The 18,718-nt window shown below is 40.3% G+C and overlaps 1 protein-coding gene across 9 annotated transcripts in view; it reads left to right on the forward strand.

Annotated features, from left to right (window-relative positions):
- Positions 1–18,718, forward strand: part of ICA1 (islet cell autoantigen 1) — a 154,742-nt gene that overhangs the window by 120,139 nt on the left and 15,885 nt on the right. For 7 of the 9 annotated variants that reach the window (XM_077122848.1, XM_077122833.1, XM_077122824.1 and 4 more), the window contains exons 9-12: positions 5,985–6,082; positions 8,165–8,211; positions 10,494–10,556; positions 10,658–10,699. In XM_077122848.1, the coding sequence (XP_076978963.1) occupies positions 5,985–6,082; positions 8,165–8,211; positions 10,494–10,556; positions 10,658–10,699 (250 nt within the window). The remainder of the gene's footprint in view (positions 1–5,984; positions 6,083–8,164; positions 8,212–10,493; positions 10,557–10,657; positions 10,700–18,718) is intronic. The other 2 variants (XM_077122857.1, XM_077122881.1) reach the window with 1 other exon arrangement.

Consider the following 18,718-nt stretch of genomic DNA (forward strand, 5'->3'; position numbering starts at 1 on the left):
TTGATAGTTACAGCCTGCCCTACAGAATTTGGACTCATGCCTCTCTGCAGTTGTGTGAGACACTTTTATAAAAGCTCATACAATCTGCAAATATCTCTTCTTGGTTCTGTTTGACTAGAAAACCATGACTACTATACAACTTATGACCGTTCCCTCAGAATTTGGAATAAAGTCCCCTCTATCTCCTTGGCACATCATACAACAGTGGAATTCAGTAAATGGCCTTGACTTGACTAGTCAATAATGTGCCTTAACTAAGTGTAGAATTTTAAAGACCTGGGTTCAAATATTGGTTCTACAGTTGGTAATTGAATGGCCTTAAATAAGTTACTTCACCTCTCCAAGCCTCAAATTCCATGTTGGGAAACCAAGAGCACAGTCATATTAGGAACGGTTTTTGTGAAGATTAAATGAGACCTGTAAAACATGGAATGCAGTATCTAATACAGGGTTAGTACTTGAGACATCTAGTTCCACTCAGATCTTTGAAAGTTGTTGATTTTTGCCAAGCAGAAGCCTCATTTCCAGTAATCCTCGCAGTTTCCCTAGAAAGTAGCACCTGCCATTACCTCCATTGTTGTGTTGGGTAAACATGGGCCCCCAAGAGGTGAAGATGCTGGCCCATGTCACAGCACAACTTAATGTATTTCCAAAGTCCATCTCTTCCCAGGAAACTTTGATGCTTTCCCAGGAACAATTTTCTACTTTATTTTAAAGAATTTGGTTATATATCTTGCTTATGACTGCATTTGGTTTGTTTTTCTGTAATATCACCCTTTTAGTTTTTTTGTTCTGCTGTACAGGTCAAGAACATATCCTGGCCTAGATTAATAGGGTGTTCCTTATACAACGTCTTTGTAAATCTCTAAGTGCATGGTGGTAAGGGATGCGTAGGAAATATCCGTGAATTGCATTGCTCATAACATCATAATGGCTCCTACTTTTTATTCCCCTAGTGACATTAATTACATAAACACACACATGCACACACACCATCGAGTTCAACATCTTATAACCACGCCTCACTATTTTGAGCACTTTTATTTCCTTTTATGCATGATTATTTATTTGGTACCTTCATATACATACAGAAAGAAGCAAAAGAAAAGCAAATGCCATAATTAAAGGATTGAAGAAACGTTAGTCAATTGCCAAAGTTAAACATTAAATTTAGGTTATTGCATTAGGGCTGACTGCTGGCCTTTTGTCTGTGAAATTTGTTTTGCCATGTAGTCCTGTTTTCATTCAGATGAATGTTGCCATTGCTTTTATTTTCCTAATACAGGAAGTAGTAACTCCCATTATTATATTAAGCTGTTTCCTTATATGCAAGCTCGATCTGTGCGTTTCCTCTGTCACACAGATCGTATATATAGTGTGTGCGCTTCCTGAAACCGTTTAAGCATTGACAGAAAATATTAGTATGTCAGTGCTGCCTCTAACAAGAGAGCAGTTAGTCTAAAAGCATCCTTTCCTCTGCAGAGAACCTTCCAGTCTTAGAGGATGCTGTACTGCTGCTAATACATGGTGATTTTCACAAGAAACTTTAATGAAGGACTGAGTGGGTGTGGGGTTTAGAAGCAGAATGTTTTGGAGTTTCATTTTCGGGCATGGATTTGAATATGACTTCTTTCATCCAGGAACTGGACATAGTTCTATCTGATGGTTGGCCTGGTCTGTTCACAGCCAGCCAGGCCTCTTAGATTCATTGGCTGAGCTGGTGTTCCCTTCACTCTGAAAATGCTGTCTTCCCTGGCATTGACAGATACTATCAGGTCAAGTGTTTTCAGCTCAGTCGTGGACTTTAAAGAATTCACTTCTGCTCCCTGCCCCGAACTGAGCCTTGTGATCAGAGCGTGGGAAGAGCGGAGGTCCACCAGGTAGAGTACCACGTGTCTGTCAGTTGTGACCAGTAACTAATTTCTGGGAGGAGGGGGGACATGATTTGTCCTCTATGATAAAAGTTTTAAAGTTCCCCTTAGCGTCTTTCTTCAATTCTATTTGTACTATCTTTTCTGAGAAACAACTTCCACGTGTTTTTTTTCCCATGCTATAGAGTAAAATTTAGTTTAGTTTGATCTAAACCCTCCATCTTTCTTGCTTCAAGAAAGGCCCCTTAAAAAAGCTCTAAAATTGTGATGATAGCACAAATTTTTGAATAAATGACTAAAAATCATTGAATTGTATGCTTAAATGGATGACTTCTATGATTTGTGCATTATATTTCAATAAAGCTGTTTAATTTATATACATGTATACATATACATGTATATGTGAATATAAGATGCCCCTTGGTTCAGAATTCTAGTATTTGATAAATAAGCTCACATGCTCAGTATTAATCTTGCTTGTGGTTTAATAAACCTTTTCATAAGTGTTCTCCTGGGACTGACTTAAGAGCTCTAATTTTTTAGTTTAATCTAATGTCCATTAATTAATCAACTAACAAGGGCCTACTTAGCAACCTCTCATGAACTACAACAGCCAAACTCTTATAGGGACAATGGTAATAGGAGATGGAGAAGAGCAGTTGTCACAGGAATTATTAATAATAATTTAAAGTAGCAATTGGAACTGCAGCCATTCTGTTCGTGAAGCACAAGAGAAACTATTAACTGTGACTGTAATGACAGGACGCCAACAATTGAGTCCCTGCTAATGGCCCAACTGGGGAAGGGGTTGAAAAAGAAGAACTGAGTGGTTTCTATTACAAAGAGATAGTCCCCGCACTGCTGGAATGTGGTTCTGAAGGGCAGGCTGGAGAGAGAAGGGATGATAACCACGGAGCTGTCAAGGGCATCTCAGGGGCTTAGGCAGGCCCTGGAGCAGCAAGATGCAGCCAAGAGCAGACACGTCCTGGCCCTGCCTAGGGCCGATTGATAAAGAGAGAACACAGTGAGAACACAGCTGAGTAAAACAAATGTCACTGACTCTAGAAGCAATTCTTGGAAGCATCGAAACCTTGGCTGAATATATCTCTGCCTTCACTCTGACCAGAAGTGGGCCACTCTATAGGGTATAAAACTGCTGGCAAGTGTGTGTGTGTGTGCGTGCACACATGTGCATGAATAAAATGCTGTGATTGGCAGGTCTATGTTGACATCTGATGAACTCCTTTTCATGGTTGCACATTTCCAAAATACATGCATGCATACATACATGTAACTTTACCAGATACTTAAGGGTATATAAAAAAAATCATGATGTGTGTGGTATTCAAAAACATCAAGATTACAGTCCACATTGTCTCCTTTGCGCCAATAATGTCCTTTATAGAATTTCTACCTCAGTCCAGGCTCCAGTTGAGGATAATGTATTTCTTTTAAGTTGTCATGTATTAGAAAGAAAGAAGGAAAGTATTTAATGACACAAAATGAGAAATATTCATGAATCTGGATAAAGGGTATAGAAGCATTCTTTGTAGTATTCTTTCAACTTTTCTATAAGTTTCAAATTATTTCAAAATAAAAATTTTCGAAACTCCTCTAATGCGTTCACATCATCATACAGTCTTCTCCCTGTGTGACCCCTGCTGACTCTTCATCTTCATCGCGTAAGAGTTGTCTCTAGCCCAAGACCGGGCAGCCACAGTGATATTCTTTTTGTTCCTTAAGCCAAATTATTCTCACCTTTGGGCTTTTCATTTGATGCTCCCTATTCTATCTTAGCTGCACGTGGCTGTCTCCTTCTGATGTTAGCTCTCGTCTGAAATGTTACTCCCGAAGAGAGGACATCCTTGTAAACTAAAGAAATGACCCAATCACTATCCGCCTGTTTCAATTCTTTGCCTACTCCTATTACTAACTGATAATTTTGTTTGTCTGTCTTGTTCACAAATGTATCCGAAGCACCCAAAACAGCACCTGGTGCTTCTTAAGTGCTCAAAAAATTGTTTGTTGATTGAAGGAAATAAACTAAATATCCAGAAATAGGGAGTCATTAAAAATGATGGCAATGCTTTATGGGTGTGGCTTATGCAAGAAGACGATGCAGTATTCCAATCAAGGAGACATATACTCAAGGGAAGTCCAGGCTCCACATTAGAATACTGGTGAATAAATATGCATTTATATATTTAAGTCAATAGTAAACGTCTGAAGGATATAAAATCTTCTTGCGTTCTCTATTCCAATAATCCTTTTTTATTTATTATGAAAAATCTGAACATATTATATTGGTTAAGGGGACATCTGTACATTCAGAATTATATAATTATTTTTATATATTTTATATAATATTTTAAAATATTATATAGTTATTATATGATTCCGAATATGTAAGTATTATGGGTATGAGAAAACAGAAAGGAAATATACAAAAATACTATAGCAACTCATTATTTTACAGAAATGGAATTATGACTAACTTTACCCTTTTTTTTCAAACTTTCTACATTATTCTACTGTTTTTCTAATTCAAAAATATTCTTAAGGAAAAAGACATAATACAATATAGATATAATCAAATATTAACAAAAGTGTAAATAGAGCTTGGAGAGAACTTTCTTGAATTTGGCATGCTAAGTGAACTGTCAAAGGAAGAGTGTAATTAATCTGGGTTTTGAAAAGACCCATAGGACTTTTAAGGGTGAACAGATAGGTAAAGACCTTTTTAAATTCAAGAAGCAGAACAAACAAAGCTAGAGTGGAAGCAACTAACACAGATGAGATTCTGAGGAGACAGGCTTAACTTAACGGGAAGCTCATTTTGGGTTAGTAGGAAGCAAGATGGGAGAGTGAGATGTAAAACCTTTTAGAAAACCTTTAAAATTGGGCAGAGAAGTTTTTATTAGAAGTGGAAAGAAATAAGGAACCATTATAGGTTCTTGAGAAAAGGGAAACATGATGGCAGGTGTGTTTTAGGAAGATTATTCTGTGCGGGGAGTGAAACGGAGCTGGCAGTGACAAGGTGTGACACCACTGTCCATCTCGTGTCCATGGCAGATGCCAAAATCCATCCCAGCTCTGTCGGCCTGAGGACCATCTTCATTCAGTGCTCCCGTCTGCCATTACCAACGAACCAGGGTTGGGGTGTGGAATGGAATTGCTTTCTTCAGTGTGTGTGTGTGTGTCATCTTAGAGAAGTGAAACCTGAGAAGGAAGAAGACGGAGATGAGAGATGAAGGCCTAGAGTCTGAGGACTTGGATTTTAATGGCTCTGGGAATGTAAAAAGGACAAGTATCTTGAGATGTTTCTTTTGCATATATAGATTTGTAATATTATTAGGGATAGAAATTGAGATTTTTTTTTTGGTCTTATTCATTATTCAGTTGTTATAGAAATATTTTTTTTTTTTTCTTGCTGAATGTTACTGGTGCACAGTTTCTAGGCACTTGCTTTTAAAAAAAAAAAAAATCTTTCCACAAATATTTAATAAACCTTGAGGACATTAACTCTAGGAAACTGTGTGCCAAAAAAAGATTCTCACCAGTTTTGAATCTACACAGGCTTGGATGCACCTGCTCCGTCCACTTGTGGGAGTTAAGTTGTCAAAATATGTTAAGCCATCATTTGTGGTTTAAGAAAAAAAGTTTTGTTTTCTGAAAGCTGTTTTCAGATTTCAAAATAGCAAACAAAATTAAAAATAAAATGAAATGGTCTCGTCTCTGAAGGGAAAAGAAGCTTCTATTCTGTCAGTGTGGGGGCTGCAAGCAGGACAGAATGTTTATCTTCACTGCATGCTGAAGATGGAAAATGAAGTTAGCAATAGCCAAAAGGCCTTCTTTTGAATAACTTATCGCAAAAGGGAAATACAAATCTAGTGGCAGAACAACTCTTCTTTCCGAGCTTGTGTACCTCAAACGGGTCTGAGAACATTGTTGCTTCACTATGTAAGATTTCATTTCTGTCCCCTTGATTGGTTCAGAGTAATGTCTCAACGCCTTTAATTCAAGATATGGCTGAACCAGCAGCAGTTTAATTTTTTATTGATGAGCTATTCTTTCCCTTTTCTTTTTTTTCATTATCTGTGGCTCATGATGAAGAGCTTACAAGACCCCATGAAAAAACTAGTTGAGAAAGAAGAGAGGAAGAAGACGAAGCAGCAGAGCAGCACAGAAAGGGCAGCAGAGGAGCCCAGTCAGTAAGTCAAGCGCTCCTTCTCTCCGCCAAGTCCCTCTTCCCGCAGGGGAGGGCAGCGCCGTCCTTGCCGGCCCCGTGGAGCTGGGCCTCCGGCCCCGGCCTTCCTCACTCCTAAGGGTGCGTGAGTTCCAGCTGAGGCCGGAACTCCTCCAGCACATATTCCTGGGGGGACGTGGCCCCTCATTCCAACAGGAGACCCACTGGTGAGGGGCTGACTGGGCCAAGAAAGGGCGGCTGTCCTGGCTTCCCTGCCTTTTGGGGAAAAGCCCCCACTTCTCATCCTCGACGGTGCCTGAGCTCTCTCTGGTCCTTTTGTCATCATCCCTTACAAGGTGGTGTCCTAGAAAAATCCCCTGGTTTTCCTTCTCGCAGAAGTACCATGGCATTACCTTGGGGCTATTATTATAATACAGAATGGTTGGGGGTGAGTTTTGACATTTTGTCTTCTACTCTTCAGACTATTTTGGTTTGCTCCCCCGTGAAACAGAGAGCAGTTTTGCAAGTAAGAGATGACCGTTCCACCTTCCTTTCTTGCCTCTTCACAAGCACAATACCCTTAGTCATTTTAAGTACTGAGAGGAAATTTTTGACATATATAGCTCATGGTTCCTAATACCATATGGCAAGGAGGTCGAAATATGAACCTGTGTCATTTTCTGTGGAGACAGAGAATCTGCAGGAGCAGGGTTAGTCTTTGACCTGGCCGACCTCGGAAAGCAAAACAGATGACCTTACCTCTACTTGAGATCCCTTTTCCACAAGAAAAAATTAGATGTTAGCCTTCTGGTAAAGCAGTTTATCATTTCACTGTGTTTCTCAGTAAAGTTTCAAATATGTTTTTTCCCCTACAGAAAATTTGCTGCCAGAATTAGCCCTTCTTAACTTTAAAGCAATTATTAGAAAAATTCTTTAGTGCAAAATGAAGATTTAGGATGTTATCCAAGTCCAGTACAACTGACTGCTGTAGGGGGAGCCAGGTTAATTTACTCCCCATAATACTAGCTACCATTTAGTGAGTACTTCCTCTGTGCTAGCCACAATGTAGGTGCTTTATTTGTGTCACCTCAGCTTGTTCTCATGCTAACCCTTAATGCAGACAATGTAGGTATTTCCGTGTTTTGCAAATATTGTAAATGAGGCTAAGAGATGTTAAGGGACTACCATCCTCTGATGAAGTAAGAAGGAGAGCCTGGATTAAGTGCCAGCTCCTTCTTTACACCATATACATTATGCAATCAAAATAAAGCACTAGGTTTTTGGTTTTCTTTTTGGCATGGACAGACTCCGGGAATCGAACCCGGGTCTCTGGCATGGCGGGCGAGAATTCTGCCACTGAGTCATGGTTGCACCACCCTAAAACATTAGCTTTTACTCATAAGGGGACTACCTGGATTGTCTTAGTTAATTTTAATTAAATTCCAGATTTCTCAGATGTTTTAGTACTTCGTTTTTAAAAGCTCAAAATATATTGTCCAGTAACTATTCAAAATGACACTAAAATTTATGAAGAATATTGCTTAGAGATATCAGGTAAAGGTGGACCCTGTGCTGGGGGAAGGCCCAGCGGCCCTGCTCAATGCTGAGCTGCAGGGCAGTGATGTCTCAGCCCTTAAAGACACAGTGGGGTAGGGTGGGCAGCAGTCTAACTGGATGTAAGAGCGACCCTGCTTTCAGCCTTGTATAATTTAGCTAACCCCTGTGATGTCTTCTCCTGTAACACCAGGAATTAGAATAAACACCTGCTTGGCTGACAATTTATAACCATGTTTTAAAAAGGAATGGGTGTAGTATACCCTCATAGATATTTACAGAAATGCCTTCTGATGGAACCAAATTCAAATATTAAGATGCTGCTAACCTGCCTTGGGACAGGAGGAAGCAGCAACTTCATTTCTTCTTCAGAAAACGTGTTACATGTAAATGACTGTGCCTTGCCCTTTCTTCCCCTCACGTGTGTGTGCATGTATCTGTGTGTGTGCCTGCTTCGTTATAAGTGAGGTAATAGAACTTGTACTGAAAATCTGTCTACATCAAAAATACACCATTTGCAGAACTTGATCACTTAACTTTTTTTTATTTTAAGGTTAATTAAATTAGAGGATGAAAACCAGAGCAAGGAATCCTCTAAGAGTAAGTTTTAATTTCTATTTCCACTAGCTTGTGAAATATTACTTAATGCTCAACAGACAATCCATTTTCTTTTTCAGCAAGCCCTTCCTAGACCTTTCTTTTTTCCAGTCAAGAAAAGGGGTTACATTCACTTGCTTCCTTTACTTTCAATTGTAAATTTTCAAATATCATAAATGTTGATTCTGTAGCATTACAGGTTGTGTATTTTGAGCCAGAAAAAAAGCATGATTATTAGTATCTTAGGCAACAGCCCTTCAAAGCCCACAATTGAGACCAGGCAGAAAGTTATTTCTTTTCACAAAACAGGTGATAAAATTTCTGCTGTTACCATTATTAGCTCTAACCGCCATTTGGGCTGTAGAGACAGTTGTAATGAGATTACATTTGTTAGGTGATTTGTAGGGTGGGTGTCAGCCCGGTGCTTTCCCGGCCTGCACTGTAATGAGCAGTGCCAGATTCCGGCAGTTAATTGATCCCGACGCCTTAGGGAAAAGGGTTAGAGCATTGGTAGATGATAGAGGATGCTGTGACTGGCTTATTAGCTATTTCCATCTCTTGCCATTGCTACCAGTTTTTTCACTAGTTCCTTTTAGAAGGGTATGGAAAGCCCTTCTTAATAGAATTACCATTATAGAAGTAATGTGATATAATGTGTGGCCTCTCATTGGGACTCCATGTTCTCAGAGACGCAGGGAAAGTTTTGCAGTTGTAATGAAGAGAACTAAAATTACCTCCACCCTCGGCTCAGCCTGGTTCTCCTGGGGCCAGATCCACCTCCGCCTTGCTTTGCCCCTTGTGGTGACCTCCTTCTGGGGAGATGGGAGGAGGTGAAGCAGACCCTGGACCTTCTCATCTGCTCCATTCTTCTCCTTCACCCTCGGTCTTCCTTCTGCCTCCTTTCCCACTTTTCCAACCGCTGCCTTCACCTACTTTTTCCTACCACCCCCCCCCCCCTTTATTCATCTCCCCTTTATTTCTTTTTTTTTCCTTCTTCTTCTTCCATCTGCCACCTAACAGGAGAAAACCCTCACTTTTTGCCTCTGTGCCTCGGATCATGTTGTCTGTTCACGCCTTATACCTTCCCTCGCTCATGTATGTGTTCATTTCCTAGCAGATGTGTGCTGAGAGCCACCTCTGTGCCAGGCATGTTGGTGGGCTCCAGGCATGCAGTGGCGCCCCAGGCGTATTCAGACCCTCCCATGATGGGGCTTACAGTGTAAAGGGAACCCCAAGGTTAATCTAATAATTACAAAGTACTCACGTGATTCCAACTTTGAAGAGAGCTACAAAGGAGAGTGCAAGGCTATGGGCTCCTGTGAGAGGGAGGCCTCACCTCTTTGAGGGGATCAGGAAGTGATGTTTTAAGACCTGTCACAACAGAGAAACAGCCAAGATAAAGGCTCTGAGCCTAGAGCAACCAGGAGAAGGTCAAAGGAACAAGGTCCTGGAGTGTGAGGGAGGGAGCAAGTGGCCAGAGGAGGCAGGGGCAGAGCAGGGCCTCATCTTACCGACCACACAAGAGCTGTCTGACTTCATCACTCTAAACTCCCCTGCCTCAGTGTCCCTATTAGAGCTCTAATGTTGGCAGGTGGGATCACGGAAGAGATAGGAATTGAGGCAATCAAGTAGAAAAATTTTAATTTTGTGGGAAAATGTAAACTCTATTACATTTGTATTGAAGTTACATATCTATAGAAAGTATGTATTTGTATATGTCACAGAGCAGGCAGATCTAATGTTCTATTTCCTTGCATAATATCATCTTACTTATGGTCTTTATGTAATATTTTACGATTGCAAATGTTGATCACCATGTTTTATATGTAAACAGAATGGAATTCGTCATAATGAAGTGTCATCTCTCTTTTATTCTGTGACCTGCAGAAAGTCTAATGTACATATAAGTGAACCAAGTTTTAAAACTGTTCTGCTATCTTTTTATTTTAGCCAGGCACATGTGGCTAAAGTTCTTAGCACCACTATGTAATATTTATTTACTTAAGTCATACATTTGGTCATCGAAGGACAATTGTTAGATTGGTATCATATGGTTTTCTGGATTATCTACCAAACAAAACACTCAGGACTGTTGATTCAGCGAGCATTAGTTGAGAGCCAACAGTAGGCATAATATTTAATCTGAGGAGCCCTGCTTCTGTATGAATGAATTTGTGGGTGCTGTTTACTCCTGAAGTTATGCATTTACATTATACTGCAATAGTACCTGACCCTGTACCCCATTCCAAATTGATAATAATCACTTGCATGTGTTATATTTTCAGCTGAAGATGGAAAAAGTATTTTATCTGCCTTAGACAAAAGCTCTACACATAATGCATGCTCAGGTAATCTACATTAAGAAAACTAATCAATTTTAATAATTGGACTCAAACTCCTTACAAAGTAAAACTGACTTGTAATTTTGTTTTCTTTCACCCCCTCTAAGGACCTATTGATGAACTAATAGATGTGAAACCTGAGGAAGGTGGTAAGACTTAAGCATTTCTTTGGGGTTATAATTTAATTTTTGTGTTTATTTTTTTACATACAGGAAAATGTAATAGTTATCTTTTGAATAGTTTTACATTCCCAAGAAAATTATTTTTTAGGGTGACTATCATCTATGTTATAAATGACCTAAAATATGCTCAAAACAAATTCATAAATGTAATCGGTCATTGTTGGTATAATTAATTTCATAATATTCAAACTAAAGCTAAAAATCATTGTGTCAGAAGATGCATGCTATAGTAGAAAAAACGGCCTTCAGAATTACACAGACCTGGCTTTGAACCCTGGCTCTACCATAAATCACCTGTATGGCCTTGAAAATTTTGTTTTGTAGTTAAACTCTCTAAGCCTCCATTGTTCTCATTTGGAAAAATGGGACCAATAGCAACAGTCTTGGGGGTTATTGCTGGGAGTGGAGATCATGTCAAGGTCTTTCACAGTCACTGACACAGGAGCCCTTTTCAAACTGTGACCTGTTGAGACAGCAGCACTGGGGATGCTGTCCAGGGTATGCTATGTTATGTCTCCATCCAACCCTACTCCTGTGGGGAGAGTCTGCCTAGCCAAGTCCCACACCTGTGTTCACTGGGCCAATAAATGATCCCCTCCCCCCACAAAGAGAATTCAGCCTGTAGATTTGGACGAGTCATATATCCTAAGTGATCCCAAGAAATTGAGTCTATTCAGCCTGATCATGGTCTCTGTCCTCCCTCCTACAAAGTGTTTCCTTCTAATGGTTTACTGTGAGTCCAAAGATACCCTGAGCTTCCAAACCACACTCTAGAGCATCCCTTGCCCTGGTGGCTGGCACAGTCTGCCTCGGTCTCACAGGTTTCTTACAGGACTAGAAATAAGCCAAGGTCCTCCATGGGCCCAGGTAACCAGGGCAGAGGACTCTCAACTCTGAGCCTGATTTGGATTTAATTCCCACAATGTGAGATCAGGAAAATCTCTGGAAAACCAAGGGCACTGATTAAAGCTTTTATCAAAAATGGAAAGGTGGGGCAGTGCAATGGTGGCTCAGTGGTAGAGTTCTCGCCTGCCATGCCAGAGACCCGGGTTCAATTCCTGGTGCCCATGCAAAAAAAAAAAAAAAAAAAAACCAGAGGGAATAATGGAAAGGCACCAAAACTAAGGCATTAAGTTTCCAGGGTTTAGGAATATAGACTTGAGGGATGAAACCTGCTTTCCTTATTAATTGGTTTACTCAAGGCAAAACACTCTGCAATTACACCTGAATGTCTATGCATATTTTATCAGAATGAATATTTGTTTGTAAATATTGAAATCATACCAGGTTCTGAGAATAGTAGGTCAGCAATTAATGAATATTGCCATACATGGATTCCACTTTCATGAAAACTTTTTTCCCTTGGCTTAAGGATAGAATAATCTGATGGAATAAATGCTTTTTTTATAAATTACTTTTTGGAGGTGGAAATATTTCAATCTTACAAAAGTGAGAAAAAGATAATTACATAACAAGCACTAGATAACCACCACCCCCTTTTAGCAAGTCTCAACATTTAACAAATGTATTTATAATCATACATATGCTTCAACTTATTTTGATAGGAAGGTTGTGATTCTTCCTATTTCCAACATCTTGCTTATGTAATTAGCTCCTGGCTTTCATTTTTACTCTATTGCATTTTTTTCATTTTTAGTGAACTCAATTGTTAAGTAAATAATACATTCACAGTGGAAGAAAAAGTAAAATAATAATAGAACGGTATACAGTAAAAAAACAAACAAACAAACAAAACAAAACTGTGACTCCCATCCCTGTTCCCAGCTTCCTTCCTATTCCGGAACCGTCATCCTGCTGTGTATCTTTCTGCACACACAAACTAATATGAATCTACGTTTTTCTGTGACCCCTCTTCTTACAGATAACAGCCCTTGGATTTGGTAGCAATGGCACAATACTAACCTGTGGCCAAGCATTTCTTCACAGAATTAAGTCAGACCTGCCACTGCCCAAGACCCATGCTCACTTTCAGACTCTTCCTTATGCTGAGATATTTTGGAATAAAATTGATATATTTCTATTTTGTAGAACAGCTTTTATACCTTATTGGTTGATAGTTGCAATCTGTGTTGGTTTCATAGAATAGCAGCTCAGATCCTTTTTGAGGGGCACTCAGTGCAATTATAAGGATAGAGAGAGAGGTGTGCTCTCCCCTAAGATGTGTGCTTTTTCTCAGGCAGAGAAATGGATTTATACATTTTCTCAGTGAAATGCAATGTCAAATAATTTCTCCTTTCACTTCTCCTTTACCAAGCCACAAAGACTTTCTCTAGGCAGGAGTGATCTTTCCCCACTACCTGCTGCCTCTTCTTTGTCCTTAACCCACAGGGGCAGCGTCAGCTTCCGGGCAGCATGGCCCCTGGGGTAAAAATATTCTCTCACTGAATAGAGAACTCGAGGTGGCTGAGGACAAGAACACTCGTTAACTTGTTGACTTCAAAATGTGTATGTGCGCCCTTTGGAAAACTGCTGGAAGGACCAAATACTGAATTTAAAATACCGCTTATAATATGCAAGATATTAAACAGTCAAGAAATAAAAAGAGCTTAATCCAGGGATGACTGACTTTATAGGGCGAGGGCACTGTCCGATCCGGCACCCTGCTGCTTGGGGCTTGTTCGCTCCCAGCCATGGCTCTGTTAGACACGCAATGGCTAAACCGTGGGGAAGGTTATCAGAAAGCTGCCACGTAGGACTAACCACAATTCTCCGGGATCCATTGCTTAGAAAATCACACCGATTCAGTTAAGGAAATTTGTTTTCTCCTACTAAACAGATAATGTAATAGAAAAGACTGCAGTTTATAAAATGTTGTAAGTGAAAAAGAAGCTTAGTGTGATATTCTAAAATATTCAAAAGTGGCTCTGAAATCATTGTGACCACATGGGGTCCACGTGACCTCAATTCACAAGTTGTAACTAGTAGATGTCTTGGTGTTTCTTAAAGTTTTGCCAAGGAAAATAACTAGCAGATAACTGAGCAAAAGGTAAAATATCCAGAATAGTAGATCTGTAGCGCCAGAAATCAGATTGGTGGCCGCTAGGAACAGGAAAAAGGGAGGACTAGAGAGCAGCTGCCTAATGGTATGGAGTTTTCTTTCAGGGTGACGAAACATTTTGGAACTAGATGGAAGTGGTAGATGCACAGCATTGTGGATGTACTAAAAGCCACTGAACTGTACAGTTTTAAATGGTTAAGTTTAAATGATGTGAATTTCACCTCAATTAAAAAAAATTTTTTAAGTGGTGGTATAAGGCAGAAGAGAAAAATTTCGGCTCACCTAAATCTCATTACTTGGCCTTACCTATGAAGCCCCCTCTCCACTACAGGATTAAATGAGCCAATTTTGAAAATTTCTCATTATCAGGCTTGCCCCCATATTCCTCTAATTCTCTAGGCCATTTTGTCATCTTCTGTTTCCTGGATTACTCCTTCTAGACCCGTGGTTCTAAATTGTGGCTGTACATGAGAACCACTGAGGAGCGGATTCTGGTAGCTGCTGTAGGTCTGGGTGAGGCCCTCTCGCCCCCGTGTTAATGCACGTTGGTCTCAATGTATCTGCTTTCTCCAGAGTCCTTCGGTACCATCTCCTGCAGTCATCCATTCATTACTGCCTAGGGATATTTTTGCTCCCTCACATGCAATATGGCAAATACTAAGCTCCTTATCTTTCTCCTAAGCTTTTCCTCCTCCCTGTCCTGCTTTCATAAGACAGTGCCACACATTTAAAATCAAATTCTGTTATTGCAGAGAAGGATTTATCCCTGGCTCCAGTTTCACCTTTCTCCATAAGATTGTTTGGTTGGTAAGACCTCACACTAAAATGGAGGCTTAGGGATCATCAGCAACTTTACTGCCTACTCAGGGTCTGGCATGGTTGGTTTGGTTTTTCTGTTTTGTTTTTGTTTTGCTTTTTGCTTTCAGAGGGTGGGTAGGGTGATTTTCCTCCATCTATTCTTATAATCTATATCCTTTTTTCACCAGAGGGGAGTTTCTAGGAACAGTATTCTTGAATTCTAAACAAGCACAATTGGTTGCCAGAGCCTTTTATAATGAAGAATATATTTTCTTGTTAGAGGTTTTTGTCAGGTGCTTTCCTACTCTTATCTTCCCCATACTCTCTTTTGGGTGATGTGAGGATGGAGTTGGTGTTTGGGGTTTTTCATCTGTATTGCAAGTGTGTGGCCTTGATGATTAGTCATAATGTCAAGAGTGGGACCAGGGAGAAAACCAAAGAAACAGAGTCTTCCTGTTTCACAGAGATGAAGGTAAATTGTGACATTTATCTGTTTGTTTTCCTGTGCTCTCATTTTTAGTCTATGAAGTTATGTTTCCATCTTCTGTGAGCCTAATTTATGCTGAGGTCATGAAACTCGGTATGATTTGAAAAATATGACCCGAGCAGGCTAGCACCAGTTTCACACGTTAGCTTTCTGTTACCCAAACTCTGCCCAAACTTAGGAGAGTCTCCTCTGTGTGTCACCTTTCATACAAGTCGAGCTCCTCTCCTAAGAAACATTTTCCCAGGGATGTGGGGTTTTTTCTTGTTAATGCTTGGGCAGTATAGGACAAACTTGTCAAGTGGTCCTGCCCTTTCAGCCACTCCACCCTGGTGCCTACAGCTGCGAGATTTGCCTGGTTGCTGGTGGGGCCATTTGAACTTAGAAACCCTAGAAACTTTACAAACACTTAAGTGTTGGTTAATATGTGAGGTCCTTAATAGGTTCTGAAATGAAAGCAGTGTGCTACAGTGAGAAAACTCCTTGATCTGTGAGCATGGGGTCCCCAGTCAGATTTTTATTAACAAATAAGTTCTGTGACCTTGGACAACTCATCTAACTTGGTTGTCTTTCTCCCTCATCCGTGAAATGAGTTAGAGGACATGATCTCTAAGATCCCTTTCAACAATAGACAAAAAGTAGAAGCAACTGTGTCCATCAGTGGATGAAGGAATGAAGGAAATGTGGTATATACGCACAATGAAATATTATTCAGCCATAAAAAAGGAACAGAGTCCTGATACATGCTACAACATGAATGACCCTTGTAGACATACTGGGTGAAATAAGCCAGACACACAAGGACAATTACTATATGGTTTCACTTATATTAGTTATCTAGAGTAAGCAAATTCATAGGATAGAAGTAGATTACAGATTATCAGTGGTCATAGGGATGGGGGAAGGAGAATGGGGAGTTATTGTTTAATAGGTTCGGAGTTTCTGTTTGGCATGATAAAAAAGTCTTGGTAATGGGTCGGTGGTGATGGTGGCACAACATAATAAAAGTACTTAATATCACTGAATTGTGCATATAAGAGTAGTTTAAATGGGAAATTTTGCATTCTAAGTAATATTCCCATAATAAATTTATTTTTAAAAGATCCTTTTTAATTGCAAAAAATTGTGATTCTTCTCTTTGGGCATTTCACTGGAAGGAAACATCAGGCTCCCGGACAGGGAGACAGGAAAAGATATTTGGGAAATGGAAGTAGAGGAGTTTTGCTGAGTTGTATACTTCTCCTGGGCAGGATTGATGGGATGCTGAAAGGCTTGCATTAGAACTAGGCTCTAGAGGCTCTGAATGCCGCTGTAAGGAATGTTACCTTACTTAGTAGTTGGGGGGTGGGGGGTGGGGGCAGTGAAAGTTTTTGAGCAGGGAGTAATCTCACAGCCAGGTTGATTCAAATGTATATAGTGGGAGAATGCCTTATTATGGAGTACCGGCAGCCTCACCATCCATGGCAACTCCTCAGGTTCAATCAAGAATTTGTCTTCAGAGTACAGGAAAGAATTTGGAATTTGAGGTAGAGATTTGTGCATTTCCCAAGATGAGATTGAAACCCTGAGCCTAGATAAGGTCTTCCTTAGAGAATATAATGAGCAGAGATGTGATGCCTTAGCATAAAAGCTAAAGACAACCAGAGTAGGAAGAGGCCTCAAGAAGGCACTGTCAAGGATAAAGGAGGCCATCCAAGAGAGCCATCCCTAGGGTTCTCCTGGGAGACAGCAGCATTTCCAGAGTAAGCCCACAGTACAACATGCTACAGATGTCTAGGACTGAGAAAAGAGTGGAAATGGTTGAGAGAATCACAGCAGCAGCCTTCAGGAGAGCCATTTTAGTACAGAGTAGGGGAAGAACCTGATTAGAAGCAGCTGAAAAAGAGTGGTGACAAAGTAGAGTAGCTGTGGAAGGAAGAAGAAACCAGAACAGTAACTTGAAAGAGGCCCACATATCAAGTGAAGGTTTCATTATGCGGGGGATGTGCACACATGTTTGAGGCCTGGGGAGGAAGCATTGGAGAGTGAAAGACTAAAGTAAAGATGCTGGAGCTGAATAATGGCAGAAGCATGCTCCTGAAAGGGTGGGTCAGGTGTGCACAGAGAGGGCCAATCTTAAAAGAAAAGGATGATGCATAAAGGGTTACGGCAGAGAGGTGAGAATTGGAGAATGTCATTTCTGTCAGCCTTTATTCTTTCAGGAATGTCCAAGGTTGAATTATTTGATATGAAAGGACACATGGAGATGTGAGAGCCTGCAAGAAAGTGAAAGGGCTTGGAGTAGCATCTGAGTTTGGCACCTGAGAGCTCTACAGAGCCGTTGTCCATCTGTTAAGTCGAAAGCTGAATGGCACTCCATCACCCCAGCAACAACAGCACTTGCTCACATATGTGCTATAATTCCAGTTGCGTAGCTCCTACCAGGGTTTTCTCCACGAACTTATACCTTCTCTGTGTCGTATCCCCATTTTCTTTCTGTTGAATTACTTTCAAAGGAAATGATAATATGGTTCTAAAGAGCAAACTGACTAGTGTTATTTCTCAAGTCTCAACTTGTCTGGTTTCAGACCTAAACCTGTCCTTTTCTATTTGTAATTAAGTTTTTTTTCTTTACAAATTATTACAGCAATTTCAAGCACCTTAATTACCAGTGCAGTAATTGGGAGGTTTTTCTGTTTTCTAGTTCAAGTCAGTGCCAGTTTCATTGCTTTTAGCTAAGTAGTAAGTTCCCTTAAAAGAGGAAATGTTCGCTGTGCAGCATGCATATTGCTAAATAACCAGGCCACTAAGTAATAGGCCAAATTCAATGATAGTCCTTAGTGCAGGCAAGAAATCTGTGTCTGGAACAGGCTCTAGACAATATCTTCATCATTGGTCCTTTCCTCATTTCTGTCATAAAATTTGAGTTTGATAGAATCCACTATTAGTCAGGAGTCTTTGGTTGTAAATGACAGAGACCTTTCTCTAAATACTTCAGGTTTTTAAAAAAAAATACCACATGGGCCCCTATAGCATAGAGCTCATAGTGGTGTGTGAGCTTCAAGCAAGGCTAAGCTGGATCCAGGGACTTAGACCGTGTTCTCAGGACTTTCTCTGCAATTCTTAATGCTGTTTTCCTCTGTATGTTGACTTCATTATTACTGCAGCTTCGACCCTGCATCTTCAGATCTTGGGATCCCAAAGTAAACAGAGACTCTCAATTCCAGTTTCCGTATACCAAAATCAGAGAAACTTTGGCATGTGTCCATATCTGAGCCAGTCAGCATGGCCTGAGAAATGACGGACTTTCTCTAGACAAACCAAGGTCACGGATCCACCTAGGGTGGGGATGACGAGGCATCTTTAAGTGACAGCTCACCAGGATGACATGGATGTGTTTCTCCAAAGGGAAAGCTGGAGAAGAAGAGGGAAGGAATGCTAAGTGAGCAAAAGTCCACAACAGATAGCATATCACAAACCTAGACAGTAAAAACAAAGATAGAGCTTTTCCAGTCTGATTATTTCAGAAGGCTCAAGTTTATTATTTGTTGTTGCTAATGTTAGTCATTATCTTTCCTGGATTGGCATCTAGATGACAGCTGTTCTGTGATGCTTCCCCAGGGTCTGACTTAGCAGAGGGTCATAAAAGTGACTTTAGGGGGAATACACCCAGTTTCCAGTACTCATTTAAGTCATCTCTTCCTCT

The sequence above is a fragment of the Tamandua tetradactyla genome, chromosome 1, assembly GCF_023851605.1.
Source record: "Tamandua tetradactyla isolate mTamTet1 chromosome 1, mTamTet1.pri, whole genome shotgun sequence".
NCBI classification, from domain to species: domain Eukaryota; kingdom Metazoa; phylum Chordata; class Mammalia; order Pilosa; family Myrmecophagidae; genus Tamandua; species Tamandua tetradactyla.